General features: G+C 43.0%; 1 protein-coding gene across 1 annotated transcript; it reads left to right on the top strand.

Annotated features, from left to right (window-relative positions):
* The first annotated feature begins 5108 nt into the window (after window positions 1-5108).
* LOC144600029 (uncharacterized) lies at window positions 5109-22038 on the top strand. Its single transcript, XM_078411371.1, has 3 exons — window positions 5109-5320; window positions 18605-19284; window positions 20823-22038. Exons 1-3 carry the CDS (start codon window positions 5170-5172, stop codon window positions 20955-20957), a joined length of 966 nt encoding a protein of 321 aa, XP_078267497.1. The 5' UTR covers window positions 5109-5169; the 3' UTR covers window positions 20958-22038.
* The last annotated feature ends 27 nt before the right edge of the window (window positions 22039-22065 follow it).

Genomic DNA, 22065 nt, shown 5'->3' with positions numbered 1-22065 from the left:
ACTTGTGCCAGCTTAATGCCAGACATAGCCCTGAACTGTGAGTGCAGTTCCAAGCAACTTGCAACTGGGGAGTTCAGCAGTCAATCTGTTGTGCTCATGGAGGGGCTTGGAGCTGGTTGGGTCACCCGCCCATACCCCCACAGGCTTGTCAGCTGTCTCATGCATTCCAAAGAAAACTTACGACCTGCCAAAAATTAAAATTACTCTGAACATTCTTAAAGGTACTAACCGTTGGCAGAGAACACACTAAAACACACAGACATACATACTTAAAAACATTTAAACTAGTTACATTAAACATAAAAAGAGCTCCACTTACTTCTCTACCGGCAGCCAATTTGTTCCAATCATTTCAACTGAGCCAAACTACTTGTGCTCATTTTAACTTGGAACAGACTCATTTGTCAGGGTTTGGAAATTCAATGCCCCTTGGAGCCTCTTTGTTGAACAAGCTGCAGGCCCTATTGGCTTCTGTCTATGCCAGTGTTGGATACAAGTAGGTCTGACATTAGCATTGGCATCGGGTTGGAACTTCTGTCAAGTTGTTTTAATCAATGTAGTGAAGGACACAGCCAATTCATCCAGCTAGGATCCAGTGAAAAATAAGCAAAAGTGACAAATAGAAAGAAGTCATTTCCATTAGCAGACAACTGTTTAGGTGCAGGTAGTAGATGTAGACAATGGAAATATCTGTGTGGAAAGGAAATTAAAATTCTAATCATCTGGGTCCATAAATATTTGAATTTTTAAAATGAGCTGAGAGTCAGACAACCTCTTGTATGTGCTTGTAATAATTGAAGCAACAGTGATTATTTTCGACCCGAAGCATGATATTCGAGACAAACTTGAAATTAGAAGCACTCTGGCACAAGAGGATATCAGCCCATTGAAGCCAAGCTAACATTGCAAAGCATTCCAGTCAGACCCATTCTCATATTCACTCGAGGGGTGACATAGAATCAGGAGATGTAGAGTCAGTATGGATAGAACTGAGGAATTGTAAGGGCGAAAATGTTAACTCTTAATTCAACTTGCACCCTATATCCAGACCTTAATGGTTATCTACAGGCCCCCAAACAGTAGCCTGGATATAGGGTGCAAGTTGAATTAAGAGTTAAAACTGCCATGTCGCTACGGTGGTTATGGGAGATTTCAACATGCAGGTAGACTGGGAAAATCAGGTTGGTAATGGACCCCAAGAAAGGGAGTTTGTGGAGTGCCTCCGAGATGGATTCTTCGTGCAGCTTGCACTGGAGCCTACCAGGGAGAAGGCAATTCTGGATTTAGTGTTGTGTAATGAACCAGATTTGATTAGTGAACTCAAGGTAAAGGAGCCATTAGGAGGTAATGACCATAATGAAAAAAGTGTGGCATGTCACAGGTGGACACAGGAAAGGGGGAGGTTGACAACCGAATGTTTGGGGGGGAAAAAGATCAGAGATAAAACCATACAGTTACCTACCACTCTCCCCACCATTTGACACCAGCAGTTGTTCTTCACGGGCCAATTGCATAGAGGAGAAAACCTCAATAGCCAACTTCACTATATTCCCGTACAATATTTAACAAATAAACAAGGGTTCAAAGAACTGAATAATTTTTGTCCTAAATTCCTACATTATTGTTCAGAATTATTCATGGTAATTTCTTAGAAATGATCTTGTACAACTGAAGACTTCAGGTAAATGTAGATGAGTTAGTTGCTACACCTGAGTAAGATCTGAGAACTATTTATACAGTTCATCCATGGCAATATATTGCATTTTGTTTGGAAATGTTAAGCCTCCTTTGCTATTCTCTCACCAACAGGCTTTGCTGCATTTATCAACACTCAGTTGCTTTCTTGCTATTGAGGGCATGCAGCGTAGGTTTACTAGGATAATTCCAGGAATGGCGGGACTGTCATATGTTGAAAGACTGGTGTGGCTAGGCTTGTATACACTGGAATTTAGAAGGATGAGAGGGGAATCTTATCGAAACATATAAGATTATTAAGGGGTTGGACATGTTAGAAGCAGGAAACATGTTCCTAATTTTGGGGGAGTCCATAACCAGGGGCCACAGTTTAAGAATAAGGGATAGACCATTTAGAACGGAGACGAGGAAAAACTTTTTCAGTCAGACAGTTGCAAATCTGTGGAATTCACTGCCTCAGAAGGCAGTGGAGGCCAATTCTCTGAATACATTCAAGAGAGCGCTAGATAGAGCTCTTAAGGATAGCGGAGTCAGGGGGTATGGGGAGAAGGCAGGAACGGGGTACTAATTGAGAATGATGAGCCATGATCACATTGAATGGTGGTTCTGGCTCGAAGGGCTGAATGGCCAACTCCTGCACCTATTGTCTGTTGTCTAACCGGTTACTGTGGCAAAATGTTCGTGTGGTAGGAAGATAGACACTAAAATCTGGAGTAACTCAGCGGGTCTGGCAACATATCTCTGGAGAGAAGGACTGGGTGACGTTTTGGGTCGAGACCCTTCTTCGGACTCTCGACCCGAAATGTTACCCATTTCTTCTCTCCAGAGACGCTGCCTGTCTTGCGGTGTTACTCCAGCTTTTTGTGTCTATCTTCGGTTTAAACCAGCATCTGCAGTTCCTTCCTACACACTAGTGGAAGGAAGTGGATTTTAACATCTCTCCCATTCTAGTAGCTGCTGTTGCAACAACAGATGATCGATGTAAGTTTATCAATGATTCCTAAAGCTTGGGGATGCCAAATTTAACTCTAATAGTTAAAAAGGGAAGGAGATAGAAGTCATAAAATCATACATTTTTGAGCCTTGCATAGATGTTGGTATTGGTAAATTATCAGTCCGAAGAAGGGTCTCGATCCGAAACACCGCCTATTCCTTCTCTCCCGAGATGCTGCCTGACCTGCTGAGTTACTTCAGTATTTTGTGAATAAATACCTTCAATTTGTACCAGTTATTTTCTTATATTATGTCACTTGCTGTGATCAAGTGAAAAACTGCTTTATGTGCTACCCAGGAAGATCGGACCATACATGAGTACCACAAATAGCGCAAAAATAGAAAGAAAATAGTGCAGGTTAGTTAAAGAGGAAGTGCAGATTAAAAAACAGTGCAAGACCATGACAAGGTCGAGTGGCAGATCTGGAATACATTTTCAGCATATGTAAGGTTTGTTCAAGAGTGATGGAATTGACTGAAAGGTACAGTAATGGCAACTTCCAGACTTTTCCGATGACTTCTTTTCCAATTGCTACACAGGGAGTAGGAGTAATCTTATGCAGACCCAACAGAATAGATCTTCCAGTCGTTATTTCCAGTTTAATTAGTTGTTTATTGAAGTAGTTGTACAAACAAGGAGCTGAACAGACCAGGCATTACTTATTTCACATACAAGGCGTAGCTGGCTGCTCTGTCCCATGTCTCAGGTCTGTCCAGTCATTGATCTGTCCAGTCTTTTCCCAGGTCTGGTGAGAACTGTATGCTCTCCCTCCATGTCTGACCACTCCCAATCCCTTATGCCCATATATATATATATATATATATATATATACACCACCCTGTGCATCTAATGACCACCCCCAAGTGTCCAAAATAATACGGCAAGATATATCTTGACAAAATAATATAATATGCCAACAGTAGCTAGCCTAAACATAAATGGCTCCTATAGGTACAGCATGGACATGGGCTCTGCGGTCCACCGAGTCCATGCCAACCATCAATCACTCGTTCACACTTGTTCCATGTCATCCCGCTTACAGGTCCACACCCTACACACTAGAGTAGGGGAATCGAGGACCAGATAGGTTCAAGGAGAAGGGGAAAAGATTTAATAGGAATTTGATCGGTAACTTTTTCACACAAAGGGTGATGGATGTATGGAACGAGCTGCCAGAGGAGCTAGAGGCAGGGACTATCCCAACGTTTAAGAAACAGTTAGACAGGTACATGGATAGGACAGGTTTGGAGGGACATGGGCCAAGTGCAGGCAGGTGAGAATAGTGTAGCTGGGACATGTTGGCCTGTGTGGGCGAGTTGGGCCGAAGGACCTGTTTCCGCAGTGTATCACTCCATGACTCTGCGGTTCTGGTTCTGGTTGATTACTGCGCAAATACCTCATAAGTGGTTATCTCGCGCAGGTCGGAGTGAGTAGAGTGGTGATTCAATTTTGAAGTGGGCCTTTTTGACCAAGTCGAGGAGATCTAGTTGCTCAATCCCCTTTTTAAATGACTGAACATCGGGAGCAACACATGTGTTGGGTGGTAACATATTCCATTCCCTTATCGTCCTTGGGTAAAGGGAATATTGGCAGCAACGTTTATTGAAATTCAGCGAGTTGATGGTATTTTGTCTCGTTTCATGGCGGTTGGTGCTCTGGGTTGGCGGGAGATTTGATGGCGTTATTTTGTGAATCTCTTTGTAAATTGCAATAAGCCTTAGCCTGATTCTGCGGAGCACTAGGGTATCCCATCCGAGAGAAGTCAGCATATTGTTCACGCTTGATTTGCGCTCGTATTCATTATATACAAAGCGAGCTGGTCACCTCCAGGGTGATCCAGGTGACACACAGAGTGGAGGGTGACGTCAAGCACCGGGCATGGGGGAGAGGGGGTGACGTAAGGCGCCGGGCGTGGGAGGGGGGGGGGGGGTGACGTCAGGCGCGGGACGGCTCTTCACTTGCTGGGTGTGGCCGGGCGGTGACGTCAGGCACCGGGCGTGTGGAGCGGGGAGGGGTCTGGCAGTGACGTTAGACGTGGCCGGGTGGGTGACGCCAGGCCTTCACATGCTGGGCGTGGCCGGGCGGTGACGTCAGGCACCGGGCGTATGGAGCGGGGAGGGGTCTGGCAGTGACGTTAGACGTGGCCGGGTGGGTGACGCCAGACCTTCACATGCTGGGCGTGGCCGGGCGGTGACGTCGGGCACCGGGCGTGTGGAGCGGGGTGGGTCTGGCAGTGACGTTAGACGTGGGGCGAACATGGCCAGGTGGCCGGGCGGTGACGTCAGGCGCCGGGCGTGGTGTGGGGAGGGGAGGGTCTGGCAGTGACGTTAGACGTGGGGCAGACATGGCCAGGCGCCGGGCGTGGTGTGGGGAGGGGGGGGTCTGGCAGTGACGTTAGACGTGGGGCGGACGTGGCCGGGTGGGTGACGCCAGGCCAGGCCAGGCGCAGCGCGGGGAGGGCTCGGGCGCTTTGTGAGAAGATGGCAGCACGGAGCGGGCTCGGTCTCGGGTTGTGGTGGATCGCGCGTTCCTTCGCCCTGCTCGCGCTCGCCGCCGCCGCTGCCCCCAGCCCCATCCCTACCCGTCTCTCCACTCCCGCCCTCGTCCCCGTCGGCGACAATAACCACCCGGGTGAGTGAGGGAGAGAAATGGTGGCGATGCGGGTCAGGTTTGAGGCCGTGTTGTGGTGATGACGACGATGGGAGGGGAGGAGAAAAGAAAGTAGTGTGGTGAGGGGAAAGTGGTGAGGGGAGGGTGGTGAGGGGAGGGATGGTGAGGGGAAAGTGGTGAGGGGAAAGTGGTGAGGGGAGGGATGGTGAGGGGAGGGATAGTGAGGGGAAAGTGGTGAGGGGAGGGAAGGTGAGGGGAAAGCAGTGAGGGGAGGGAAGGTGAGGGGAGGGATGGTGAGGGGAAAGTGGTGAGGGGAAAGTGGTGAGGGGAGGGATAGTGAGGGGAGGATAGTGAGGGGAAAGTGGTGAGGGGAGGGATGGTGAGGGGAAAGTGGTGAGGAGAAAGTAGTGAGGGGAAAGTGGTGAGGGGAGGGATAGTGAGGGGAAAGTGGTGAGGGGAGGGATAGTGAGGGGAAAGTGGTGAGGGGAGGGATAGTGAGGGGAGGGATAGTGAGGGGAAAGTGGTGAGGGGGGGGATGGTGAGGGGAGGGATAGTGAGGGGAAAGCAGTGAGGGGAGGGAAGGTGAGGGGAAAGTACTGAGGGGAGGGGAAAGTGGTGAGGGGAAAGTACTGAGGGGAGGGGAAAGTGGTGAGGGGAGGGATGGTGAGGGGAAAGTAGTGGGGAGGGAAGGTGTGGAGGGGAGGGTAGGTAGAGTAGAGGGGTGTGGGTGAGAGGAGGGAGGGGTGTGTCGGTGGGAGTAGTGGTGAGGGTGTGGGTAGTTGGGTGAGACTATGGGTAGGTGGGATAGGAGGATGAGTAATGGAGGAAGGTGAGGGTATGGGGTTAAGAGGATTAGAGTAAGGGTGGGGCTTGGGGGTAGTAGGTAAGAGTAAGGGGTGTAGGAGGCTAAGTGGGTAGGAAGGTGAGGGTAAGTGAGTATAGGTGGGTGAGAGTAAGTAATGTGGGAGGTTGAGTAGGTGGGTGAGAGTAAGGGGTGATGGTGGGTGAGATTAAAGGGGTGGTTGAGAATAAGCAGGGGAGAGGGTAAGTGGTTAGGAGGGTAAGTGGGTAGGTGGTTGAGAGTAAGAGGGTAGGAGGATTTGGGAGACTTAGGATGAGTAGTGGATGGTGAGAGGGGTGATTGGTAGGAGGAGGGGTTGTCAGTGAGAGTAGGGGTAGGAGGGTGAGGGTGGGATGATGTTTTGCAAGGTAAGGGTAGTAGGGGGGTAAGAAGCTGAGAGTGGCAGGTGTTCATTGAGGGAGGGCTGGAAAAGGAGGAGTGGTTGCAGAGAGCAAGGAGTAGGAGAGGGTGAGGGTATCGGTGAGGATGTGATGAGAGTAGTTGGGAGGGGGTCTTCGTGACTGGGTGGGATGAGGGATTGGGGCCAGAGATGAACTTGGACTGTGTTTTGGTTGGACTGGGACTGCTAGACACTCTTTTAAGCTTTGAAATCCTTACACGTTCTTTTAAAAACGCAAGCTTAAAACAGCCAGGCTTTCTTTCTTCCCAACCCTGGTTATTATTATTCACAAAATGCTGGAGTAACTCAGCAGGTCAGGCAGCATCTCGGGAGAGAAGGAATGGGTGACGTTTCAGGTCGAGACCCTTCTTCAGACTGACTTCAGACTTTCCGTGCCCTGGTTATTATTAATTGGGTTTATATAAAAACACCATTTTTAAACTTAAGATAGATCGATTGTATTTCTGTTTCACTTAAAAGACCTCATTATTCTGACGAGCAGCATTTGTGAAGTTTGAGGGTTATAAACCAGTTTCTGGCTTTTTCTCTGGTTATCTGCGTCAAATTGTTAAATCTGGACAGACAGAGGGGGATTTGATCGACCACTATTGCACGAGGTGCTAATTTTCTTCGATTCTTGTTGGGATGGGGGTAGTTGAAAATAAGAGATTTGAGTCTTGAATGAGTTCCTTGTTTCAAACAGTGATTTTAGCCCTGGCTTTATTCATTTGTCCTCGCTGTGAAATTAAGGAGGCCAAGAGTAGAAATCGAGCCTTAAGTGTTCGTGTGTTGGGGTTTCAGTTGATGAGTACTGTATGTGTGTGGTGTTAATATATTTCCACACTGTAACTTTGGATGTGAGAATGATTTATGTCATTGGGAGCTAATGAATTGGGACCCTCAAGGTTACAGTGCTTTTTGTAGATGGCAATTATTGACTTGGTTTGGGAAGTTCATCCAATTCTCTAGAGGCTCAGCTCTTTCTCCCCTCCCATAGCAGCGGTTGTTTATCTTTTAGGGACATATTTTTCTCAAACAAGAATAGCATCTCAGGGTGCGTCATGACGCCATAGGCAAAAGGCGAACAGATAACTGGTGAACCATGAAGTTTTAAGTTGCAGGGTAGGATGTGTAGTAAAATACAAGCATTTTAAACTTTTAGACTTCAGAGATACAGCATGGAAACAAGCCATTGTAGCCCACCAAGTCCATGGTGACCTGTAATCACCCCACACACTAACGCTAGGAATAATTTAGAATTTTACTGAAGCCAATTAACCTACAAACCTGCACGTCTTTAGAATGCGGGAGGAAACCGGAACACCCGGAGAAAACCCATGCGGGCACAGGGAAAACCTGCAAACTCCATACAGACAGCACCTGTAGTCGTTCAAACCCAGGTCTCTAGTGCTGTAAGGCAGCAACTCTACTGCTGCACCACTCCGCCGCCCATCAATAAAACATTTGTTTTATGGAAACAGAAAAGTACAGCATAGGAATGGCCCCTTTGACCATGAAACCAGTCGAACTAATTACATGTTCTTGCACATAGTCCATTTCCATCTATTCCCTGCCCGTTCATTTGCCTGTCTAAAACATTCCTGTAGCCGGGATCGAACCCGGGTATCCGACGCTGTATTCGCTGTAAGGCAGCAACTCTACCGTTGCGCCACCGTGACCATCCTTGTCTTGCAAACCTTGTCTAAACTTTCCTCCTCTCGAGTTACCTGAAAGCAAAGAGGAGCAAGATAGGCCACTCGACCCTAAAACACGTATGTCGTGGTGCTATTTTAGTAGGCAGAAACTTGCAGAAACATTTAAAAGGAAAAATAATAAAAATCTGTGAATTGTTAGATGAGATATATTCTGCGTTTTAATGGTATCATTACACATACTGTTCCCCCAAAACACTGATTACACTGCGAGAAGCATAGCGATCGATGGGTTTTGCCTACTAAAATGGTGCACGTTCCGCTCCTTTGCGTACTACACTTCAGTATAGGTGATTTCGACAGAGTGGTTCATCTTGCTCCTCTAGTATCTTTGCCTGAAAGTGAAGTGCAGATAAACAGACTGTTGAAAAGGGCATTTGACATGGTGGCCTTTATCAGTTAGGGCATGGAGTAGAGGAGTTGGGACATTATGTTGCAGTTGTACAAGACAATGGTGAGGTTGCATTTGTGTACAGTTTTGGTTATCCCGCTATAGGAAAGGCGTCATTAAAAGAGTTTTAAAAATATTTATGCGAATATTGCCAGGACTCGAGGACTGGCTAGGACTTTATTTCTTGGTCGACATGGACGAGTTAGATGAAAGGACCTGTTTCTGTGCTGAATGACTATGACCTTTTGTGTAAATAATATAGGTATAAAAGTATAATTGTTGTTGCATGTTAATGATAATCAATTGTGTCTGGGGAAATGTAAGCTGGGATGATTATTATTACCAGCTTGCTTGCTTTCAACCATTGAAATAAGAAGTGGTGTTGCGAGTAATTTATCTAATCAGAATAAAATGTCTCCACTCCTGTTTAAATTCTCTTGCAATAAAAACCAGTGTTCCATTTGCTCATTGAGCCTGTATGTTAGCGTTTGGTGAATTAGGCACATGAGCACACAGGTCACTGTGAACTTAATAGTCTGCCAACTGACTGGGTGATCACTTTGCAGAGCACCTGGAAGATTTGTCCTGAGCTGGGTTTAGGCGAAGGTTCCTGTTCCTGAACCCATGTGCGGGTATGCTTTTCAACCGTGTATGTGCCACGTGGCACTTAGATGTGTGCACGCCCCAGTGTGACCAATAATATCCACGCTGAAGAGTCTGATCTCAAATCGTCTTGTCGCACTTGCTGTTGGACCAAGATCTGGCTGTGTGAAGCCCATGTCATTGGCTGGTGTCATCAGTGATTACCCCCAGCTTCAAAGTAAACACATATTGGCAATATCCACTCTTTGTTACCAGTAATGTTAGGCTCTTCATGGACAATCTTTTCAGTGACAAACAAAAACATCTCTTTGCTTGGAAACTCGATGTTTTGACATTAAGATCACTACACTGAATGAGACTTAACAGGTCAGAGATAGCAAAGCATTTGGTAAACCCTCTGGACGGCAAACCAGAAGAGGATTGTTGTCTTCACCGAGTGAGCTCTGCCATCAAATAATAATTAGAATAATCAATAATATTATTATAATCTATTGTTATAATCCATCAATAATAATCTGTTGAGTCACTGCAGAATTAGTGTGCACACTGTGTATGTGGCAGAATGAGCACACTACCTTGCATGCAGCCCACCTGTCTTGCCTGATGGCACTTCTGACCAATCTGTGAAATATCTTCTGACCAATCTGTGAAATATCTTGTGTTCCCACATTGTTCTCATTAGCCCCCACGAAAACCACAAAACCCAGAATGGAAGCAAGTCATCCTCGCTCGATCCCATGGGACAGCCTAAGAATGGAATCCAGTATTTTTCTTACTGCTGATATTCCCCATCATCTTTAACATTGTTGATCCTGCTTTTCTCAGTTACTTAGATCATTATATCCTCTGGAATAAAGCATAGAAAGCAGCAAATCAACTTGTGTATCCATGCTGGTACCGTGAAATTGCTTTTTAACTAGTTTCCCATCAGCTCTGCACAAATATATTAAATATATTGTCCTCAGACATTCATTCGGATCAGTAATGAACTTTTCGGGGAGCTTTTTAAAAACATAACTGACAATTCTCCACGTTAATGCCATATTGTGATTCTTTTAAAAATACCTTGAGGTTAAATTCTGTAACTCTTGTACTTGAAAGAGTGATATTTTTGATAATGTTCAGATAGCTTGCAAGTGAGCGGTTTGTTTTGCTTTTACTAGCAAAAAATTGATGCAGAAGCTGGAAGTCTGAAATAAAAGCAGAATATCATATTCAGCAAGTTCATCTAGAGAAAAATAAATTGATTTTTGTTGATCCTCCGTTGAAACCAGAAAAACTAGGAATCAAATATGCTTGAAGTTGCAGAAAGGGAGTGGGATGAGAGAAGAAAGGATAGATTGTGATAGCGAGATTAAGGTTGTCCAGGTGATAGTTCTTTCATTACTTCAGAATAAAACTTATTTGTACAAAATCATGAGAGGAATGGATCAGGTGAATGCACAAAGTCTCTTGCCCAGAGTAGGCAAATTGAGAACCAGAGGACAAAGGTTCACAGTGAAGGGGAAAAGATTTAATTGGAATCCACGGGGTAACTTTTTCACACAGAGGGTGGTGGGTGTATGGAACAAGCTGCCAGAGGAGGTAGTTGAGGCTGGGACTATCCCATCGTTTAAGAAACAGTTAGACAGGTACATGGATAGGACAGGTTTGGAGGGATATGGACCAAGTGCAGGCAAGTGGGACTAGTGTAGCTGGGACATTGTTGGCCGATGTGGGCAAGCTGGGCCGAAGGGCCTGTTTCCACACTGTATCACTCTTTGACTCTAACATGAGAATGGGTCTGAATGGAATGCTTTGCAAAGTTAGCTTGGGCTGATATCCTCTTGTGCCAGAGTGCTTCTAATTTCAAGTTTGTCTCGAATATCATGCAAAGAGTAGAAAATAATCACTGCTGCTGTAATTATTACAAGCACATACCAGAGGTTGTCTAACTCTCAGCTCATGTTAAAAATTCAAATATTTATGGACCCAGATGATCAGAATTATAATTTTTTTTCACGCAGATATTTCCATTGTCTACATCTACTACCTGCACCTAAACAGTTGTCTGCTAATGGAAATGACTTATTTCTATTTGTCAGAAGAGTTAGTTGAGGCTGGGACTATCCCATTGTTTAAGAAACAGTTAGACAGGTACATGGATAGGACAGGTTTGGAGGGATATGGACCAAACATTGGCAGGTGGAACTAGTGCAGGTGGGACATGTTGGCTGGTGTGAGCAAGTTGGGCCGAAGGGCCTGTTTCCACGCTGTATCACTCAATAAAAAGGAAATAAATGCATGTTAATCATAGCTGATCTGTCTGGAGTAGGGTAAATAATGGCAGATAAATGAGCGTGGTACAGTGTTGAATAAAACATACTGCAATGATGACAGTATTGGAGTTGCTGGATATCCTTTTGAGATAAAAGGATATTGAAAATAGCATATCAGATACTATCTTTGGAGAGTGAAAAGTTTAATTCATTTTGCAGTTAGATATGCTTGTATCAGAACTGGCCACTGTGACACACAGGAAAGGATGGCCTTCAGAAATAGTTGAATTCAGGAGAGGGTGGCCTTCAGACATTGTTGAATTCTGAACACGTGTATATTGAGAAGGAGGTATCTCCCTTAATTTTAATTGCGCTCTGTTGTAGAAGAGGAAAGGCAGGTCAGAGAAGGTGTGAGAAGGTGAATTAAAGTGACAGTCTTCTGGAAGCTAAAGGTAACGTGCGGACTGAATGGACCAGCATTTGGCAGAATATCTCCAATCTTGGTTTGTTTTTTCTAATGTAGATGAGATTATCTTGATCACGTAATGTCATATATCTAATTGGAAGTAACGTAAATGAACTGTTACTTCACCCCAAAGGACAACTTGTTGGGAACAGAGAAAGTAAAAGGGCAGGTAGTGCATGAGGAAGTATCATATGTAGGTGAGTGACTGATGGAGCTGAAAGGGTGAGCTAAGGAGTTGTCGAATTAATGATACATTTGGAAATCTGTTGGAGGGGAATTTGTGGTGGTGGAAATTCATGCAAGATATTACAAAATGGGATGTGAGGCGAGGACAAGAGGAACTCTGTGGTTGGTTTAGCTATGAAGAGAGTCAATGAGAGCAGATGTAAGTTGGATTTTAGCAAACATTTATTTCCCTCTCTTAGGAGCATTTTCTCTGTAATGCATTCTTTTACATTGGTGACTTTGTGCTGTAGTAGCATTTATTTTCCAATGTATCCCTTCCTGGTATAGGAAGGAACTACAGATGCTGATTTAAACCGAAGATAGACGCAAAAAGCTGGAGTAACTCAGCGGGGCAGGCATCTCTGGAGAGAAGGAATGGGTGACGTTCCTTCTCTCCAGAGATGCTGCCTGTCCCGCTGAGTTACTCCAGCTTTTTGTGTCTTTCCCTTCCTGGTCAATGGTTTCTAAAACATTGATTTTTATATATAAATATTGTATGCTGCCTTATTGGCATTGACACCTCTTATAAATAGAGCTAAAATAGTATAGTGGAAACGTCTTAACCCAAATATTGCAATGTAGAAATCATTATTACAACAAATAGTTGACACAAACAGTATTAATGCATTTACTGTCAATTTAGGTAAGTTCATCAGGGAGAAAACAATATTGTTTGTTAGTTGAGGTGAAAGGAAACATGCAAGCAGGATAAAAGTCAGTAAAGATCATTTGAGTTGGTGTCTCGGGATCCATAATTTATGTTAACTATTTCACATATATTATTTTGGGGAATTCTGACTGCATATGTTTACTTTGAAAGATAATATTATGCATTTTGAAGCATTGCTATCAAAAAAACAATATCTAAATAGACTGGTTTGGCCAGATGTAGATGCTACATGGCAAAATTTGCAGGGTGGTGTAAAGACCAGTTTCAGTCATATACGTTTTACATGGGAAAAATACACAAAGTGCTCGAGTAACTCAGCAGGTTGGGTAGCATCGCTACAGAACATAAATAGGTAATGTTTTGGGTTGGGACATTTCTTCGGACTGATTGTGGTGGGAAGGAGAAAGCTGGAAAGAGGGGTAAGGACAGGACAGAGTCGGGCAACAGATAAGTGAGCACAGGTGTTATGTGGGGTAGTGTTGATTGGCAGATAGTTGGACAAAGACTCTAGATAGAAGACAAAGTGTGAGAAAAGGACAGAATACCTTGGCTAACTGGAGAAACTGCACCTCATCTTCTGCTTGGGTAGCTTACAGCGCAACAATATGAACTTTGAATTTCCAATTTTAGGTATCTAACCTACTAACAACTTCCTCCCTTTCCACCTATGTTTCCTTATCTGGCTTCACACTTTGTTTATCATCTGTCCTTATCTCTCACTTTTCATCTCTGGTCTTCATTCAGCCATCTGCCAGGCAAATAAATCCCTCACCTGTATCCATCCATCACTTCCCAGGCTTTGTCCTGCTTCTCCTCTTAGTTTTTAGTTTAGTTTAGACATACAGCGTGGAGACAGGCCCTTCGGCCTACCCTGTCCGCACCGACCAGCGATCATTAACACGATTCTAACACACTAGGGACAATTTTACATTTATACCAAGCCAGTTAACGTACAAACTTGTAGGTCTTTGGAGTGTGGGAGGAAACCGAAGATCTCAGAGAAAACCCATGGGGAGAACGTACATATTCCGTACAGATAGCACCTGTAGTTTGGATCTAACCTGGATCTCTGGAGCTGCAAGCGCTATAAGGCAGCACTTCTACAGCTGTGCCACTGTGCCGGTCCTCTCTTCCAGCTTTCTCATTTCAAAACCATCCCCTCCACCTCACCGCCACAATCAGTTTGAAGAAAATACCTGACCTGAAACACCGCCTATCCGTTCTCCAGAGATGCTGCCTGACCCGAGTTCCCACAGCACTTTGTCTTATTTTGTATCAGCAACTGCAGTTCCTTGTGTCTATGTTTTAAATTGGGTATGTTGGTCTCATCAGTCTTTTCAGATGAAGAAAACAACTTGGACAGGCTTGAGTGTAGAATGGGTGGAAAGGTGGGAACTGATTTGGGAGCATTTGGTGTAAGTTTTGAAATTTGGTTTGAAGCAATATTATCTTACAAGACAGGAGTCGATGGTAAATTTCTGAGAGTCAATGGTGCTGTTAATATCACATTTTATGTAGGTTTTGACATAACATGAGAACATTTGCAGTAAAGGGAATGTTAGCAAATAAAAACTGGCACATAGACACTTGACTTGACGCTGGGACAGATGACTAGTAGCTTGGTCAAAGTATGCTTTAAGGTCACCTTAAAAGAAGAGGGAAGTGAAGATACTGTATATGGGGAGGGGGGAGAGCAGTTCCAGTGTTCTGGGCCTTGGCAGCTGAACGCACAGTTTCCAAAGGTAAAGTGATTTGGGTAGGAATAAGTTTTGTTTAGTTCATTGTCATGTATACGAACGTGCAGTGAAAAGCTTTTTTGTTGCGTTTTATCAGTCAACGGAAAGATAATACATGATTGCTATCAAGCCATCCACAGTATAAAGATAGAGGATAAAGGGAGTAATGTTTAGTGCAAGGTAAAGTCCAATTAAAGATAGTCCGAGGGTCTCAATTGAGGTAGATGATAGGTGAGGACCACTCACTAGTTGGCGATAGAATGGTCCTGTTGCCTGATAACAGCTGGGAAAGGAGGTTCGTAGGCCGGTCTTGACAGTCACGGTAGGCCTGGCGACGCTAAGTGGCATACCAGTAGGTCTAATGGTCCTGGGAGTCGGAGAATCTGTAGAACTGTGGGGAGATTAAGACGAGCATAATTAGAGCAAAAAAAGCTGCTGTTGAAGTAGGTGTAATGAACGATTGTAGATCCACTTTGCAAATATTACAAAAGCTTGTAGGATTGGAGCCAGGGTGAGATTAGACCAGGGATTTGAAAACAAGGCTGAGAAATTTAAAGTTGAGAGGTGGAGCCAGTATAGGTTAATAAGCACAGATGAAAGGTGAGCATATCGGTACCTGACGGTAGTTTAAGGTGAGCTCTGGTTTATGGAAAATGGTATAAGATTTGATCATGTGTGGATCAATGATTCAGCACAACATCAGTATAGTTAAGAACAACTTTGCTTTTTAAATTATTAATATGTCCAGTTATTATTAATATGTGCAGTTAATAGGTACCTGTTTAAGATGAAGAGTTATCAATGGGTATTAGACCATATTACACATTTTAGTGTTGGTAGAATAATAATAATAATAATAATAATAATAATGTATTTTATTTATATAGCGCTTTTCATATACTCAAAGACGCTTTACAGAGATTTAGAGAACATAGGGAAATTAATAAATAGATAAATAAGTAAATAAATAAACGAACAGAGAAAGGAGACAGAAGGTGAGGTGACCTTCAGTGGTTGAAGGCAGTACTGAACAGGTGAGACTTCAGCGATGTTTTGAATGTGGTGAGTGTGGAGGAGTCTCTAACGTTTTGGGGTAGTGAGTTCCATAGGGTGGGAGCAGCGATGGAGAAAGCCCTGTCCCCCCAGGATCTGAGTTTGGTCCGGATGTGGGGGGATAGGAGATTGGCAGCAGCAGAGCGGAGGGTGCAGGTGGGAGTGTGCCTGTGGAGGAGGTCGGTCAGGTAGGATGGGGCCAGGTTATGGAGGGCTTTGTAGGTTATGAGGAGGATTTTGTACTGGATTCTCTGGGGGATGGGGAGCCAGTGGAGTTTATAAAGGTCGGGGGTGATATGGTCATACACTGTTGTTTATCAGGATAAAGTTCTACAAATGCAGTTTAGGCTTTTGCCAGCCTGGATCCCTCCCTAATCTAAAGTTGTGGATAGGCAGAAATAATGTCCCTCTCGAAGGCCTCTGGTTTGAATATCCTACTGTCTGGCGCAAGCATAACTGGAGTTGTGTTTATAAAAGCCATAATAGGAAGTTGTCTGTTTCCAGGGTCTCCAGGCAATGCATGAATGAGTGTATTCAGATTTTGGTGTAATATACTTTGCTATGTGTGAATAGCTGTTTAGTGCCAGAGTTTATGTTGCACAGGAGAATAATCCTGTATGTTGCTGAAGTGTACCAGGAAACCTTGTTTACTTGGGTCTGAACACAGGGCATACTGTACAAATTGATGTGATGCAAGTAAAAGATCTTGACCTTCTTACACAATCCTGAATGGAACATTATGAAAATGGAGTTGATTCCAATTGTTTATATTACTTTATTAAGATCAAATGACATCATTTTCAAAATAAACCAAGTTCTGATGGCTATGTTTTGCTGAACACTTTGTAATGTGTCTTTTTTCTTGAGTAAAAAGGGACACTGTGCATGTGAGATATTCAAGGTAGATCATTGTTAATCTACACAATAATTTTAAGTTGAAACAACTATTTTAAAAGCTGGTATTACATAGAACAGCAGAAGAACAGGCCATTTGGCCCACAATGTCTATGTCGCACATGATGCCAAGATAAGGTAATATCATCTGCCTGCACATGAGCTATATCCCTCCACTCTCTGCATAAACCTGTCTCTATCCAAATGCCTTTTCTATGCAACTATTGTCATAATGTTTTCCATTTCATTTCCAAATAGATTGCTGAATCTGTGTTTTGTCTGTTGTCTCATTTTTTTCTTGTGTATTGAGTAATGCTTCAAAAGCTAGTGAATCTGTATCCATTAATTTCAACTGAAATCTAATGGAAGTTATTTCACAATGTACTAAAGTGATAAATTTGCCCATTATGTACGATTGCTGCATACCCTGTTTCTTTCACTGTTTTCATGTTCATAAGTGATTGCAGGATTAGGCCATTCGGCCTATCATCTACTCCGCCATTCCATCATGGCTGATCTATCTCTCCCTCTCAACCCCATTCTCTGCCTTCTCCCCATAACCCCTGACACCGTACTAATAAAAAATCTATTTATCTCTGCCTTGAAAATATCAATTGACTTGCCCTCCATAGCCTTCTGTAGCAATGAATTCCACAGATTCACCACCCTCTGTCTAAAGAAACTCCTCCTCATCTCCCTCCTAAAGGAATGTCCTTTTATTTTGAGACTATGACCTCTGGTCCTAGATGGTCCCACTAATGGAAACATTCTCTCCACGTCCACTCTATCAAAGCTTTGTTTTGACTAGTCTAGTGGGTAGATGTCTGAAGTGTTGGATGGTATGTAAATCTGCTTGAGGAAGGAACTGCAGATGCCGGTTTAAACCGAAGATGGACGCTACAAGCTGTAAGTCTTTGGAGTGTGGGAGGAAACCAAAGAACTCGGACCAAACCCACACAGGCCACGAGCAGAACATGCGAACTCCATACAGACAAGCACCCGTAGTCAGGATCAAAGCCGGGTCTCTGGCGCAGTTAGGCAACAACTCTACCGCTGTGCCCTCATGCCGCCCAAAACTTTGTTCCTCAGCCTATAACTTGTGGACAAATATGTTTCCTTGATTTCTAACACATTTGGATATTCTTAATATTCAATCAGATGAGATTTCCTTTTAAGTACAATTCTGTATAATCTAGATCAGGATAATCCAAATGAAATATATCAGCTCTCATTAAAGATAGACACAAAATGCTGGAGTAACTCAGCAGGACAGGCAGCATCTCTGGATAGAAGGAATGTGTGACGATTCGGGTTGAGACCCTTCTTCAGACTGAGTTAGAGGGAGATACAGAGATAAGCAAGTGTAAGGTGTGAAAACGAGACAGGGGGTGTCGATCAAGGAAAATGTAGCATAGATCATTGTTAGCTAGGAGATAGTAACAATAAAGCAAACAGATAAAATGTAAACGAGGACAGTCAGACGAGTCGGAGAATTGGGGGGGGGGGGGGGGTGGGGAGGAGGAGGGCGGCAAGGATAGAGAGAGAGGGAAGGCAAGGGAAGTTAGAGAAGTCAATATTCATACCGCTGGGGTATAAGATGCCCAAGCGAAATATGAGGTGTTGTTCCTCCATATTGTGCTGGACCTCACTGATAATAGAGGAGGCCAAGGTCAGTATGGGAAGGGGAGTTAAAGTGTTTAGCATCCAGGAGATCAGCTAGGTTCAGGCGGACTGAGCGGAGGTGTTCAGCAAAACGACCGCCGAGCCTGCGCTTGGTCATGCCATATATATAGGAGTCCACACCTGTAACAGTGGATACAGTAGATGAGGTTGGAGGAGGTACAAGTGAACCTCTGCCTCATCTGAAAAGACTATCGAGGTCCTTGGACGTAGTCGAGGGGGGATGTATTGGGACAGGTGTTGCATCTCCTGTAATTGCAGGGGAAAGTACCTGGAAAGGAGGTGGTTTGGGTTGGAAGGGACGAGATGTAAATCTGCTTTATGTTTGTACTATGTAGGCTTTGCCTGATCGACTTTTGGACTATTTATTTTGCAGTGACTACTGATGTGGATGCAGAGAAGGTAACAGTTACTGCAGGAAATAATTCAGTAAATACTCTCATCAATGTGATATCCCAGACATCTAATTCAAAAACTGGTGAACGAGAAACTAAAATGACAAAAGCAGTCATCGAAATTACAACAAATAAGACCATCACTGTCTCTACCACTACATCTGCAACCACACAAAATGCTACTACAACAAGAAGCATGACCGTGCATCCTGTAGAGACAATACAGAAAGAAACCGTCCAAAATCCTGACCAAATTACCCCAAAATTAGTTACATCGACAGTGAAAGATAATATCATTGAACCAGACACTGAAATAATGGTGATTGCCACAGATATCGATGAGGATGAAACCATTGCTTCAAATAAAATTCCAGAAAAGTTGGATGAAATGACAGATAACCAGCTTTTGGTTGTTGAACAGGATAATTTGCCATCCTATTATGACCCAGGTGAAGACAGGGGGATGGAGGAGTATGTTGAGGACAATCAAATGGAAGAGAATGACATGGATAATGATGACTTGGAGGACACTCCTGAGCTCCCTGATGAACCAATATATATTGCCACACCTGAAGAAGATGATAGCCACTTCTTTTTTTACTTGGTTGCTGCTGCTTTTCTGATTGCTATTGTTTACATTACATATCACAACAAAAGAAAGGTGAGTCGGTGAAAGTATACTGGCCAAAATGATTCAACTGTAAAGATCCACAGTTTAGCCTTTACTTTAGAGATACAGCATGGAAACGGGTACTTCGGCCAACCGTGTCCTTACCAGCCAGCGATCACCCCATACACTAGCACTATCCTACACACTAGGGGCAATTTACAGTTTAAAGAAGCCAATTAACATACAAACCTGTATGCCTTTTTGGAGTGTGGGAGGAAACCGGAGCACCTGGACAAAAACCCACACGGCCACCTCTGTACAGACACAATGTAATGTGAGTCACTGCATCCGACATACAAACTCTGTACAGACAGCGCCCGTAGTTAGGATCAAACCTGGGTCTCTGGTGCTGTGAGGCAGCAACTTTACTGCTGCGCCACTGTGCCGCCCACTGAGCCACAATTGTTGAAAAGTAAAAGAATTTCCACAAAGGCTGACGAATTATTGAGTGTGTCCAACATGTTTTTCAGTAAGTACAGCGCATTTGGATGCTCAATAAAGCATATGATCTTCACCGTCATTGTGCCTCAGTCCCAATGGGGCAGTGATCCTCAAAATAGCACCAGTTTGTTGTTTTATTTTTTGTTTGCCATACCAGGCAACGGGTAGTTTTTTGAATGAGTTTAGCAATTAGTGCTGAATCAGAATGAGTTTGCAGTGAAGCCTTGTCAATCGGATGAGAGCAGAAAAATGCTTTTATTTTCACTGAAGACTTATAGCCAGAGTCATTTGTCATCCCTAATTCGATTTTAACCAAAGCATTTGATAAGATTAGCACCCTAACAACCATTCAAGACAATCATCCCCTCTGCCATCAGAACATAATGACCACAGTGTAGCAGTGATATGGAGATTAGTTAATCTCACCCCGTGAGTTGGTAGATATGATTTCGAAAGTGAATTCCTTTCTATTCTCTGGCTATTCCTCCCAGGTTTTTCCTCTTGAAAGTGATGATATTGTCCAAGTGTTAGTCTTGTGTATTTTTCTGTCTGTCTGATCTCACGTGAACAATGAGAGCTGGAGATAGACACAAAGTGCTGGAGTAACTCAGCGGGACAGGCAGCACCTCTGGAGAGAACGAATAGGTGGCGTTTCGGGTCGAGACCCTTCTTCTGATCCTTCAATCTGAAGAAGGGTCTCAACCCGAAACGTCACCCATTCCTTTTCTCCAGAGATGTTGCCTGTCCCGCTGAGTTACTCCAGTATTTTGTGTCTGCAGTTCCATCCTACACAATGAGAGCTGGAAGGCTAGGTTACCATTAAACGTGCAAAATCTGGACAAGATCATATTCAGTTACATGCAAATATGGCACCGATATCAAATCAGGTTGTTTAAGGTAAAATGGTGTTTCTATTTTGGTGGGTTGCATTGGGGTGAAACCGATTATATTTTCCTGTTTGTTTAAAAATTATGGAAAATACAAAAGATTAACTAGTTGAAAATTACGATACTTTCATTATGACTTTTAATGAAGAGGATATCTGGTTTTGAACCATTAATCAAAATATATATTCCTTTTCCTTTTAGATTTATATTCTCTTAGTGCAAAGCAGACGGTGGAAGGATAGTCTGTGCTCAAGGACAATTGAATATCAGCGGTTGGACCAAAACATACACGATGCTATGCCATCACTTAAGATTACAAAGGACTATATTTTCTAAACGCATTACTTCAACCAGTTGCATTTGTTTCAATTTTTTTGTTTGACCTTTGTTGTTGGAACAATGGAAATTAAACAAAAAATATCTGTTGCCTCTGTTTAGCATAAATCCTGTTTAATAATCAGACCCAAAAATAATGTTGCCAATCTTCAAGAATGTAACTTGCGATGGTAATGTAAGTCACTGCATCTATTTTAATGGATTATCAGTTGTGATCAGGAAGAACAATCCACTTCCATTGCTGGCCAGATAATTCAATCTAAACTATATATTTTTCAAAATTAGCAGTTAAATATTTACTAATTTTCCTTACCTGGCATTGTCTGAATTTAATGATTATTAAAAGCTTAGTTAATGGAATTCTATAATGTTATTGAATTGAGTTTCCTCAAAAAAAATACTTATTTCTGGGCAGTGAGCTACCTTTATAAAATTTTGGCAAATCATGGAAAAGAAATGTTGAATTCATTTTTGGGTGTCATAGTTATTTGACTTTTTGTTATATACCTTTTGGTATTAAAATATTGTCTCTAGTGTTAAATGGTACTTTGGCCAAAACCAGGTTGAAATATATAAACTGCCTGTAGCCTTAGCAAAATGCTTCAACTTCAATATTCTGTTCCTTTCTTCCCTACCCCAATCATTCCAAAGTACGTATCCATTGAAATGTTTTGTTTTCTTTCATGCATTAGCACACTATTTTGCGATTTTTGTATTCTCGATTAAATTGTGTACTTTGTTTATCACTTATTTGTATAGATCTGAGGTTCAATATATGATCTAACACAAACACATTTGTTTAATTCAAAAATCTTTACTGAAAATAGTTTCTGGAGTGGATTATCATTACCTGCTTTAGAAAGCAAAATTTAAAAATAACTTGATTAAGTTACCTGACTTGTATTTAAGACGTTGTCAGATTCTTTAAAGATCAAGGCTGAAATTGGTTGACTTAATATGATTTGATTATTGTTTACGTATATGTTTGAACTTTTGTCTGAAACAATGCAAAATGAGCACAAATCAACATCTGGAATTTTTTGGGTCTCTGTTTTAATAAAGGTTTTGAATTAATTTAGTGATTTCAGTACTTCAAAGTAGCAGTTCG

This window comes from Rhinoraja longicauda, chromosome 14, assembly GCF_053455715.1.
Source record: "Rhinoraja longicauda isolate Sanriku21f chromosome 14, sRhiLon1.1, whole genome shotgun sequence".
NCBI classification, from domain to species: domain Eukaryota; kingdom Metazoa; phylum Chordata; class Chondrichthyes; order Rajiformes; family Arhynchobatidae; genus Rhinoraja; species Rhinoraja longicauda.
The sequence above is the reverse complement of the archived record's forward strand: the minus strand, read 5'-3'. Positions and strand labels throughout refer to the sequence as shown.